This window comes from Manis pentadactyla, chromosome 1 (genome assembly GCF_030020395.1).
Source record: "Manis pentadactyla isolate mManPen7 chromosome 1, mManPen7.hap1, whole genome shotgun sequence".
In the NCBI taxonomy this organism is placed as follows: domain Eukaryota; kingdom Metazoa; phylum Chordata; class Mammalia; order Pholidota; family Manidae; genus Manis; species Manis pentadactyla.
Window position 1 is genome coordinate 118,219,827 of NC_080019.1, and position 12,959 is coordinate 118,232,785.

Below are 12,959 nucleotides of genomic sequence, written 5' to 3' on the forward strand. Positions count from 1 at the left end.
AACTTAATGGAGAACTACATAGAAAATTACGAAATCCTTAGGGAAGCATCATTGAGACAAATATGGAAAAGGTAGATGTAACAGTCATGATACCCACAGAAATAATAGCTCACTGGGACTAGGTCCTTGCAAGGAGCTGCTTTATAAATACATTGTACACATAGCACATGTAGGTATAGAGAAGCCATAGGGGACAGGGTGATAATCTGGGGCTAGCTGAGTCAGAGCTGCCATCTCTAGACTCAAGGGGACCAGGGGAGAGAGAGCAGGTACTTAAGCCAGGAAGGAGAGAGTGTTGTAGAGGAGAGATCCTAGGGAGGACCAGTTACCCTCCTCGGCGAACAGCCAGAAACTACAGAAACAGGTTCCCAGAAGAAATGTGGCCCAAGAGTCTGTCACTGTCCCTCAGCAGGGGCACTACTGTCATCTTGGTTTTGACAATGATATATTTTGTCTCCAACCCATTCAATGATAATAGCATCTCCTGGTTGCTGTGACAATAAAAAATCTCCCCACTCATTTCCAAACTCCCCCTGGTCAGTAGGTGGTTTCCTGTCCAGTTGAGAACCACTAAATGTTAACCAAATGACCCTGGGAATGTTTTGCTCTTTCTCTGGATCAACATAGATCCCCAGAGAGCTATCCACAGAAAGTCATACAACTAAATCAGTAGACAATTTTATGGCAGGGGCAGGAGAGCTGCACTCCCTTCAGCCCCATGTGCCTATCCTAGGCGGGAAAGAGGAAAAGGGAGAAGTAGGAAGGGATGATGCTGTCAGGAGAACCTGAGTTTTCCCAGAAATGCTAGCCTACATCTCATTGGCCAGAACTGTGTCACATGGCAACTCCTACCTGCAAAGCAGTTTAGGGAAGTATTTCAAATGGGAACATTGTTGTCTTGAAAAAAATTGGAATTCTTTGAAGGATGAAGAAGGGGCATGGGTATGAAAGAGCACTTAGCAGCATCCATCTCAGATGTGTGTATCTCAAGCAGCTTGGTGAGGGTAAGGGACACTATAGGACTAGACAGTCTCTTCCTATGTATATTGGAATTTACCTGAAAATAAACAAACAACAAAACCAGGGTAGGATCATTCATTTGTGGTATCAACAAATCAAATTCAAATGAAAAATTCTGTCGCTTCTGTATTTGCATATCCCTAATAGGCTAATGCCTGAGTATGAAGGTTTAAATCTCCAAGTCTTCCCTAAGCCTTTACTGGCCCCAAGTTCTCTCATAGTAGTTCGGCAGTAAGTCTCCTCATTGCTTGGTCCTTAGGACATTCTGTAAGTATTACTGAATTGAACAAATGAATGCAACCAAAATCAAGAAGCTATGAAAGGAGGAGTAGTTTGCATCTTTGCTCAATCACTCGGACAGGAATCTTTTATCTCAAATTTAGTACTCTTCGGTTGTACTAGAGGTGTCTGTTTCTCTCAATAACCCTCTGCTTTTCTTGTTCTCTCTCCCTAGTCCTCCAGCTCACTTTTTTCTAGTACCTTCTATCAGTAGTTTGGGGACTAAGTCTCTGAGTAGTTTGATTGAGATTGTGTTGTTCAATTTCTCTGTTTTATTTTGTTGATAGTGTTTTTGCTCTTTGTGTATACATACGTAATACACATACACACACAAACATATATAATGATATATACATTTATTTATATATATAAATTCTTACATATTTGTGTATATATATTATATATATAAATGTATATATCATTATATATGTGTGTGTGTGTGTGTGTGTGTGTGTGTGTGTGTATATATATGTATGTGTGTATATATCATTGTCAGTTCCAGTGTTAAGTTTGTCTCCTGTTTTCTTCTAAGGTTTTTATAGTTATAGCACTTTAGCTCTATAGAAGTAGAACTAAAATTTTAGGTTACTTTTTGTGCTGTAGAATAAGGATTCAACTTCAGTCTTCTAAATGTGGATCTCCAGTTTTCCCAGCACGATTTGTTGACAAAGCTGTCCTTTCCCCATCATAGTTCTTTGGCACCCTTGTCAAAAATAAATTGACCATGTATGCAAGGGTTTATTTCTGGGTCTTTATTCTGTTCAGTTGGTCTATATGTCTGTGTTTATGCCACCATTACACTGTTTTGATTATCGAAGCTTTGTAGTAAGTTTTGAAACCATACAGGTGAGAACTCCAATTTTGGTCTTCTTTTTTAAAACTGTTTTGGCTATTCAATCTCTTGAAATTCCATATGGATTTTAGGCTGGATTTTTCTATTTTGCAAAGGAGTGCTATTGGGATTTTGATAGGAATTGTATTAAATTGTAGATTGCTCTGGGTAGTATTAACATCTTTACAATGTTAGTTCTCCAGTTGATGAAAACAGGATGTCTATGCATTTATTTGTGTCATCTTTATTTCAGCAACATTTTGTACTTTGCAGCATATAAGTCTCTCTCCTCTTCAGTTTATTTCTAAGTATTTTTTTTCTTTTTGATGCTATTGTAAATGGAATTGTTTACTTAATTTCCTTTTTGAATTATTCATTAGTAGAAACAAATGCTACTGAATTTTTGTGTTAGGCTGTGAACTCGTAGAAGGCAGAAACTATACCTTATTTGTGTTTTGCAAAATTAATACAAAGATGTTAATAGCAGTTATTAATATTTATGTGTTTTGTGTTTCATTGGCACTGATCTGTGTCCTTTTTTTCTCTCTTTCTCCCACTTTAGGGCTCTACTAGTTCAGCAGCCTCTCCTCCAGTCTCCACCCCTGTCACAGGCCATAAGAGAATGGTTATACCAAACCAACCCCCTCTAACAGCAACCAAAAAGTCTACACTGAAGCCACAGCCTGCACCACAGGCTGGACCCATCCCTGTGGCTCCAATTGGGACACTAAAACCCCAGCCTCAGCCAGTCCCAGCCTCCTACACTACAGCATCCACTCCTTCAAGACCTTCCTTCAATGTGCAAGTGAAGTCAGCCCAGCCCAGCTCTCATTATATGACTGTCCCTTCATCAGGACAATTTTATGGCCCAGGGCCAGGGCCTCAGGTCTATAATACTCAAGCAGTTCCCATCTCTGGGCAATGTCCACCTCCTACAACACGGGGAGGCGTGGATTATGCATATATTCCACCGCCAGGACTTCAGCCTGAGCCTGGGTATGGGTATGCCCCCAACCAAGGACGATACTATGAAGCCTATAGCCCAGCAGGGCCTGGCTATGGAGGCAAAAATGAACCGGATCCTGCCTATGCTCAACAAGGTCACCCAAATACCTGGAAGCGGGAACAAGGGTACACTCCTGGAACAGGGAACCAGAACCCTCCTGGGATGTATCCAGTGGCTGGTCCCAAGAAGACCTACATCACAGATCCTGTTTCAATGCCCAGTGTACCACCACTGCAGTCAAAGGTAGGGAACTCATTATCGTAGTGTTGGGAATAAAGGGGTGTCTATCTTGGCCTTCATTCCCTAGAAAGCAGAGCCTAAGACAAAAGTGTATGTGTTTATTTTATTCCATTAGAAAGTGTAATCCCAGGGAAGCATGAGTGAGGCAGGAATGAGGGAAGATCATTTTGGGGGATGTGGGGATATGTTACTAGTATGGCTACTGTTATCAAGTACAACGAATTGTTCCATCTTAAAGGGTCATCTTCCAAAAGATCATATGGACCATAGCAGCTCAGGACCGTCTGTTCAAGGGCAGGAAGGGGAAATAATTTATCCTCCAGCTCTTGTCTCCAGTTGGTCAAAGCTTCCATCTGTGGGTCAGAAACCACCTTATACTTACTTAGATGTTGCCTTTACTTGGGCACTAAATATCTTCAACATCCCATTCTTGGCAAGGATGGGAAATCCCCAGGTTTGGGGGTGAGAGGTGTGCAGGGCAACATGAAATGCGTTGCTGTCAGGTTGGACTCCTGGGAAAATAGAACCCAGACAAAGCTGGTACCATACTGGCTGTTGAGGCAGAACAAGTGGCCAAGGATCGGGAGACTGGTGATCTAAGGTAATGCAGACACCGTGTCTAGTTTCCTTTGAGAAGGGGCTGCAATATGATGGCACTTGTTTGTTACCCCATGGTTATCCATATTACTAATCCTCCAGGAGAAATTTATTGTCCAGCCTTTAACTGTGTTGGTCAATTTCTAAAAACTCTCTTTATGGCAGTCACTTTTTCATGATTTGATCTACTTGCAAGCATGTATGTCTTTTAAGTCAACTTGTTCAGTTAATTCCTGTGAATAGGTAAGATAGAATACTACACATACCTACTCACCTACAACTTGTATTTTCCATGAGTACTAGAATGGATGTGATGTTTCCTCCTACCATAATGAGAGGACCCAAGAGAATTACTTGGAAAGGGTGAGACAGAGAAACTGAGCTAGTTTCCAGCCACTGGGCTGAAACTGAAACCTCCCTTCCTTATAGTTAGAGCTGTGAGAAGTCAGAAATTGGAGAGCCCTTGATTAGTGAGAAGTTGAACAGTAATTTTGAGGGTGAACTGGATAGAAGGTTGGAATATGTATATATATTCCTTTACATATTTGAGATTGTCAATTTCTGGGCATATGCATTCACATTTTCAACATTATAACAAGAATTTGCCAGGTCCTTGCTCTCTGGGTAGGGTGTTTACTAAACCAATATTCTCACATGAAAGTATTTGATCTATTAATGGTGGCCCAGATGAATTTTAGGTTCCTTTTAGGAAGATAACCCTTCCCAGAAAATGGGGCCTATGGGTAGCTGGAGGCATCCGTCAATCCTATGAATACCCAATACATGAAAGTGGGCCAACCATGTTTGCTTTCCAACATAAAGATTCTGAGGTAATATGTTAAGTGTTTTCAAAACATTACTCTTGGAAAGACTTTCTTTGCAAAAATCTTTTCATGAGAAGAAATGTTATTAAGGATTTGGTTTTGTTTTATTTTGTTTAAAAATGTTTGTCCAAAATAGCCAAGCTGGACAGCCTTGTCCTTTGTTAACATTGTAGTGTATTTGTATTAGTCCCTCCAGGCCCCTGAAGCGACCGGTTCATAAAAAAATGAGTTTATTCAACTCTACCTCACTTTGGTACAGCCACAACAAATTCCTCTAAGGAAAATTAAAAGTTAGGCTGGGACAACTGCCATCAACCTTTAAGTTCAACTAGCTGTGTGGTTTTGTCCTGTCCAAAGCAGTGTGACTGACAGGACAGCTGAGTGATGTGCCTGAGGGAAAGACATGGGCCCTGAGTTGTTTAAGAATCCTGGCACCCCACCTGGGGAAACAAAGGAGACAGAGCAAAAGTATGTCCAGGTGAAGGGAGTAATTGGTGGCAAGCAGTGAGCAGTCTTCAAGAATCCTGTTTTCCCATCATGTCCCTGGGCACTTGGGATTACCCCTCTTCAACATTTGGAACCAATCCAGTACAGTAGGGAAAACAATGAGCACCTATGGCGAGATCTGGCTCCAGGAAGTTAGGTCCAGCCACATCACTAGCATTCACTCTGTCTTCACCAACCCCCTCAGGGTCACAGAATGAACTTTGATTAACCACTCACCAGAAAGCATGAAACTTAATTTTCCTTCTTATTGGAGTAAGGTAATTATTCAATGTAATCTATTGCATTATTACAGATTCTGGATGTGAGTGGATTTCATTTAAAACAAATTGAAGTATTTGTTTTTCAACAGTGTCATGTATTTTAACATCATATTGTGCATTTTAAAAATGAAAATCAAATCATGTACTTTTCACTGTGATTATTAAGGAGAGTGGTTAGAGGGTGACATTTAGCCATCTGTCTGTGTTTTGGGAGAGGGGAGAGAGCCTGATGAAGCTACAGATACAGTCTGTGTGTGTGTGGTGGGGGCACTGGTGGGGAAGGGGTGGGCTCTCTCACAGTTGGGCTTTGAGCAGAACACTGCTGTATTCAACTGCACCTGTGCACAGAGGCCCGTATTGTCCCAATATTGACTCTGCTTGGCTTGGTGATGTGACTACTGGCTTGAGAAATGAGCTCCTAATTCTAGTTCCAGTTCCTCCCTTGACATTCCTCTTTCAGCTTAAGGGAAGCCTCTAGACCTCTTTATGTCACGCTCTCAGCCTCAGTAAAGTGGAACACCATCTTCACTAATTAATTAATGATTGCAAAGGGCTTGGAAATTTCCAAGGGCTGAATAATTGCCAAGTAAGGACTATTCAGCTTTTCACTGGCTTTCATTTATTTCCAAAATGTAGTCACTGATGGAAAACTTACCTTCATGCCTTAAAACAGTTATCTTTTGTTGCATTGAGAAGTTCTAAGGAATTTGGCATTTAACTCTTCAAGGAAATTTTTTAATTAAAGAAATACCCCCCCCATATTTGAGATGAGCTGCTTTAATTTTCCTACATCATAGTGCAATATAAAATAAGAGGGACAAGAAGGGAAGGAAAAGGTACAAGGAAAGAAAGACAATGAAAAGGAAAAAAAAAATAGAAGGAAGGAAGGAGACAAAGTCAGAACCTTCAAGGCTTGGGGGATCATGATTGCATTTGTGTTTCCATAATGTACTGAGCAGTGAATTTGCATGCTACAGTAGACCATAATGTGTTTCCTGTGCCATCTGAGCTGAGTTCCTTGAAAAATATTGTCATATGCAAGTCTTTATAAGAGAGAAATGTTCCCTTCTTACTGGAAATCTTAAAGACAAAGAATCTTTTCTCTTTGCTGTTTTATAAAATGTAATGTTTACTAGTCACTGTGTAGTTCACAGAACCCTTGTCCTGTGTGTTTTTTCTGATACTCAGATAAGGTTGAGTCAGTTTGACAGCCCGGGAGCCAGGACCTGGAGGCCAGTCATCAATCAGACGTTCATAATGGCAGGGCAACTTCGGCTCCCACCTCCTTGTCATAAGCCTAATCTATGTCAGCCTCGGCTCTGTTAAAGAAGCAGTTTTTGCTCTGTAGTGTGTGATAGGCACTGGTTCTATGCATCTGAGGAATGTTGTAAAGGCTCAGATAATGTAGGGGTTAGGTTAAATTCTTAAATCATCTATTGTTAAATTTTCCTTAGAAATATCCTTCAAGATGGTGAGACCAGAGAGACCAACAAACAACCTTTCAATAAATCTAATACAAGGTTTTTTCTTATCCAGATTTAGAACAGGGCATTGCTCTTCATGTGTTTTTGAAGCTGGGAGGTCTTTGGTGGGTCAGAGAAGAGTAAATGTAATGAACCTCTGTGGTCAGTGTTGAAGGCTCCCCAAGACCTATGCATTGTTAAGATTCAGAAAATATTTGAGAATGTTGATAGAGTAGTATTTCAAACATTCAAGTGACTTCAAAATGTTTAAATTGATTTCATTGTAGAAAAAAAATGAATATATATATTGAGTATACTGTGAAGAATTGGTGGCATTTTGGAGAGAACTATCTTTATGGCAATCCCTATGCTAAATATCTCTCAATTCTAGGATCAAAGAAACAAAAAACAAGTGATGGTGAGGGTGGAGAGGGGGATGGATGTGGACATATGCCTCAGGCAGTGCTGATAGCTGGGTGTATGTGAAGATGAAGATGGAAGAGATTGCTTGAAGAGGTCAGTGACAGTCGTATTAGTTAATTCCCCTTCATATGGGTTTTCCACGTTCCTGAGTGTTTTGTGGACCTCACAAAATCCATAAGCATTAAGCACAGAGAGAGGTTTTGGTCTCTTATATGGATGAGGTTTCAAAAGTCAGGAATGAAATTCTCCCTTAATGTCATATGTCACACTCATAGGAGAGCCCCACTTCCAAGTCGGGACTTCTGAACATTGTCCCCAGGCTTTTCCCTGGTAAGCCATGGATGTTGGCACACTTTTGGGTTTGGGTGGTGAGAATGCCACATCAGCATCACCAGCCAGATCTACAGTAGCCCCGTCACAGGCAGACATGCAAGTGGGCTCAGGCAGGCCTGGTGCAGTGTCATGAGATCAACAGTCACAGGGGAATCACCCATTAAATCCCTGCTGAGCACCCAGACTTGGGGCCCTGGCATGCTACTTCCTCTTCCCTATCACCCACCTACAGTTGTCCTGTTCTTTCTGCCATCTCAGTATCTCAAATCTATGCTCTTATCTAAATCCCCCTTGCTACTGTCCCAGTTCAGTTGTCCTCATTTCTTACCTGAGCCATTGAAATGGCCTCTGAATGGGTGTCTCCACCTCTGTAGTCTCCCTCCACACTCATTCATCCTACACATGCTACCAGATAAATCTTTTTACTGTACAGCTCTGCCCTGGTCATTAGTTGCCTTTAAAAGAACAACAGAAAAAAAAAAAAAACTTCAGAATTTCCCAGCCAGTTGTGCAATCAATTGAAACCCCAGCCTAAGTTTCCAGTTTTATCTCTCACTTTTAGCATCCCAGCTTCCAGTTGAGAAGTTATTTTCCTATTTTTTCTCATCTTCATTGCTTTTCCCATGGAGCTCCTCCTTCCTGGAATACCTTCCAAGACCTCCCCCCAGATAGAATATTTGTGGACATCCGATGGGACCCATTAAGACTGAGCTAAGGTGTTAACCTCTCTCAGGAAGCCTTCTCCTCTTTCTAAACTTAAGCTGTCTTGTGGCAGTTTTAACACTCTGACAATACTAGAATCCTTTATGTGCCTGTCTTCCACCAACCTATGCCCCATCGTACAGTGACTGAGATGAAGGGCATAGAATGGTATCTGAACAACCCTGTCTCCTGCAGAGTAACTAACAGGACAGAATGCACTTTTGTTTACTGAAGATCCTTGAAGAATCATCCTGTGTCCTACTGATCATTGTCTCATCAGAAACTCAGTATCCTAAGGAGCTAGGTAGTTTCTCATGTTCAGTGTTGTATAACACTTTGCATTCCTTTGGGGATTCAGTGCGTATGTGTATGCTGTTATGTACACAGTATTTTTTACTTTCTGCACTTGTCAAACGTCCATAGAATTTGATTCATATTATTTAGTAAACTTTTTGAGATTTAATATACATACAACAAAATGTGTCTATTTTAAATACATAAGGCAATGAGCCTTTGACAGACACGTGCATCTGTATAATCACTACCACAGTCAATATAGAGAAAATGTTCCTTCTTGCCCTACTGCAGTCGGTCCCCTTTATCCTCAGCCCCAGACAGCCATTCTGCTTTCTAACATAGTATACTTTTACCCTTTCTATAATGCCATATAAATAGAACCACATGGTATGTACTCTTGTGTCTGGGTCTCTTGTACTTACCATAATTTTTTTGAGGTTCATTTATGTTGTTGTTTGTAACCATTGTCATTCATCTTCATTGCTGCATAGTCTTCTGTTATATGAATATACTACATTTTGTTTATCCATTCACTAGTTTGGGGGTATTTATTTATTTATTTTCATTTTTGAAATATGAATAAATCTGCTATAAACATTCATGTACAGGTCTTTGTATTGACATAGTTTTCATTTCTTTTGGATATATTCCTAGCAGAGAAATTACTGGTCATGTGGTAATTATTTAATGTCATAAGACCACCAAACTCCTTTCCTAAGTGTATCATTTTACATTCCTACCAGCAATGTATAGAAGTTTAGTTTCTCCCTAACCTGGGCAATACTTGGTAATACTTGTAATTCTTAATTTTAACTGTCTTCATGCCACATAGATGTATTTATTGTGGTCCTTTTGACTAATGATGTGGATCATGTATGTCCATGCACTTATTGGCCATTTGTATATCTTCTTTTGTGAAATGTCATCAAGTTTTTGGACCATTTTTAGATTGGATTGTTTCTTTTTATTGAGAGATGTAAGAGTACATTTTACGCTCTGAATAAGAGTCCTTAGTTACAAACATTGCCAGTATTTCTTCCTAGTCTGTGACTTGACTTTTCATTTTCTTAATGTTTTCTGAACAGAAGTTTTTAATTTTGGTGAATGTTAATTTATCATTTTTATCTTCTATATTTTGTGCTGTTTCCTTGAATAATTTTTGCTTCCTTATGGTCATAAAGATTTTATTCTGTGATTTCTTTTAGATTTTTTTTTTCAGGTAAATCCAGGCTATAATTCACTTCAGGTTAATTTTTGTGTATTGTGTGAGATAAGGGTCAAAGCTCATCTCTCTCCCGTGGGCTCCTGCTCCCAGTTGGATATCCAGTTTTTCCAGCATGATTTGTTGAAAAGATTATTTTCTTCCAATGAATCTCTACCTAGACACATTTGACAAAAAGGAGTTGACCACATATGTGTGGATCTCTGGACTCTATTCCTTCCCATTAATTTGTGTATTCTTAAGCCAATGCCACACTATCTTGATCACTGACTTTTATAGTAGATTTATAAATTAAGCAGTGTAAGTTTTCCATCTTTGTACTCTTCCAAAAGTGTTTTGATTGTTCTAATTCATTTCTATTTCCATATGAATTTTATCATTAGCTTGTCGATTTCCACAAAACAGCCTGCTGTGATTTTGATTGAGATTTTGTTGAATCTGTAAATCAATTTGAAAAGAGCTGATACCTTAACAATATTGACTCTTCCAGCTCATGAACATAGTGTATCATTTTGTTTTCACTAGTTTCTCTCAACATTATAGTTTTGCACTTATTTTGTTAAATAATACCTAAGTGTTTCATATTCTTGATGCTATTGTAAATGGTATTTTCAAAAATTTCAATTTGCAATTGTTAGCTGTTAGCATGTAGAAATGTAATTTTTGAATATTGACCTTGTATCTTATTTATGACCTTGTTAAATTTAAAAGTTTTATTAGCTTCTTTAAGACTCCTTAGGCTTTTCTACCTCATCATTTCATCTGCAAATAAATCATTGATTCAGCTTTTATTTCCTTTATGACCCACCCATCAGCTTCCTATGTTTGCAAGATTTGCATCTTGATTGAAGAAGTAACAGCTTCCTACAAATTTAAAAAATATGAATTGGAAAAAATAATAAACCTTTGCTCTCCACTTCTCTAGACTAGCATATTGAAACTGTCAGATGTAGAAATCACCTTCAGAATCATTGGATCATAGCCCCTTAAATTTGCAGATAAGAAAATTCAGGTTTGAGGAGTTGCAGTGACTTGAGGAGTTAGTTATACAATTAATAAGTAGCACATTTGAGTAGAAAACCAATGTTTTCTTTTTTTCCATACACAATTTCCACAGTTCCTGTCTACAGTGGTTCAGGACAGGTGAGATGAGTGTAAAGGAGCTTTGAAAGGTACTATCTTCTAACCTTAGTCCTCCATGTCATTTTATAAGGCCTTCTAATAATAGAAAATGGCTACCATTCTAGTGATCCTTGTTCTTTCATAATTGTTCCTGTGGAAAGACTTCTTAGGGCCTCTGTGACTTTTATTAGTTCCATAATTTATTCTTCCCCTGATTTTAAAACTTATCATCAGGATGGTATCCTAGTGCACTAAGAAATCTCTGTGACTATTATTAATTTTGCTCATCTAATCTTTTTCATAGATTTAGATGTTTAAAAATATCTCCGATCCCTAAATCTTTTTGGAAATTTAAAACAAATGATTCTAGTAATATGTAATTTTTGTGTGTGTGATTACAGAATGAGAGAACTCACTTTAATTTATCCAGTGTTTTATCTTTGTTTTATTTCAGTTCTATAGTGAGACAACTACTCAACTCATTGATAGGTCCCACTAGGAACTTGATTTTTTTCATGGCCGGCTGCAAACACCAATACCATTCCAATACACAAGAGACAGTAGAGTTGTTTTCTTCCCCAGCAAACAAAGAAGCTTGACCATATTGATGTGTAATGATTAGCGGTGGATATAAGAACTTTGAAAGATTTTATACACAGAGTATTCAGGAGTACCACATAGTGAAAGTCAGTTATTTGGCTTTCCAGACATGACGTCTCAGTAATGTTTACTTGTTGTTTTAGCTCTTGGATTTTCTGGAATATGGGAAATCCAATTTTTAGATAGCCTCTTAGTAAATAATATAGTGCTTGTTCTGTTTCATCCCTGGAATTCAGTAAATGTTCTCTAGAAAATAAATTTGGTTTATTTTCCAATAATAAGTTTATTTACCTTCCAATAAGTAAGAAGGTTACTTACTTAAAATAATATTTTGAAATATAAATAATAATGACATGTAACATTTTAATAACCCCTTACAAAATATTCATATGTGGCAAAAACTGTATAATGTGTCCGGAGGCAACTTCCATAGAATCCTACCAATACTGAACATCAGAGGGAGGTTGGGAACTAGGACTTCTGACCGTTAGCCCAGGGTGACACTTAACCTCTGTTGGTAGCTGTCTTCATTCCATGTGTCAGCTCATTGTGCAGTTATCCAAACCTCAAATATCCCTTGGTCCTGGCAGTTTAGAGAATAAAACTTTTGAGTTGTGTTTCTTGGACATAGCATATGCTTAGCATTATTTGAAATCCAACATTATATCAAGTTAAGGAGTTGAAACTACCCTAAATCTAAGTTCCAGATAATAGGGCCCATTTTATTATTTAGTCTGTAAATATTTGGTATATTTATATCTCCTCAACCATGGAGACCTTGTGTTTTTTTTTATTTCTTATTTTTTTGGTGTGTGTATGTGTGTGTGTGTGTACCTTCAGGGATTATTATGAAAAAGGTAGGATAAGCAGTGCAGGTGTGCTTAGCTCTAGTCTTAGTGGAATACATAGCTGTTTCTTATTTGTCATATTGCATACATTCAATCTTTAATAAAAACTTGGATGGAGTTTCTATAAAGATAATTTTTACCAGAGGAATCCCCATTTTTAAGCCTACTATGCTTCCTGTCCAAGGGACACTGTATTAGTTATGCAGGCTCTCTAGGGACAACTGATTCTGGGGTCCCTGCAGAGGTGGAACATTGCAAGTGACCAGCAGAGAACTGGAGAAGAGCTCAGGAAGGCAGTCTGGGGAATGTGGCTGTGACCTGCAGCCCATGAGCCAACTCTCCTCCACCACCTGATTTTGTAAATGATCTTTTATTGAAATTCAT

The 12,959-nt window shown here is 38.8% G+C and overlaps 1 protein-coding gene across 13 annotated transcripts in view; it reads left to right on the plus strand.

The window, feature by feature from the left end:
* Positions 1-12,959, plus strand: part of LPP (LIM domain containing preferred translocation partner in lipoma) — a 632,552-nt gene that overhangs the window by 386,783 nt on the left and 232,810 nt on the right. For all 13 annotated transcript variants that reach the window (XR_008997202.1, XM_036875183.2, XM_057501065.1 and 10 more), the window contains one exon: positions 2,694-3,380. Coding sequence is in view for 12 of the 13 variants with exons in the window: in XM_036875183.2 (XP_036731078.2) it covers positions 2,694-3,380 (687 nt within the window). In the remaining variant the exon portion in view is untranslated. The remainder of the gene's footprint in view (positions 1-2,693; positions 3,381-12,959) is intronic.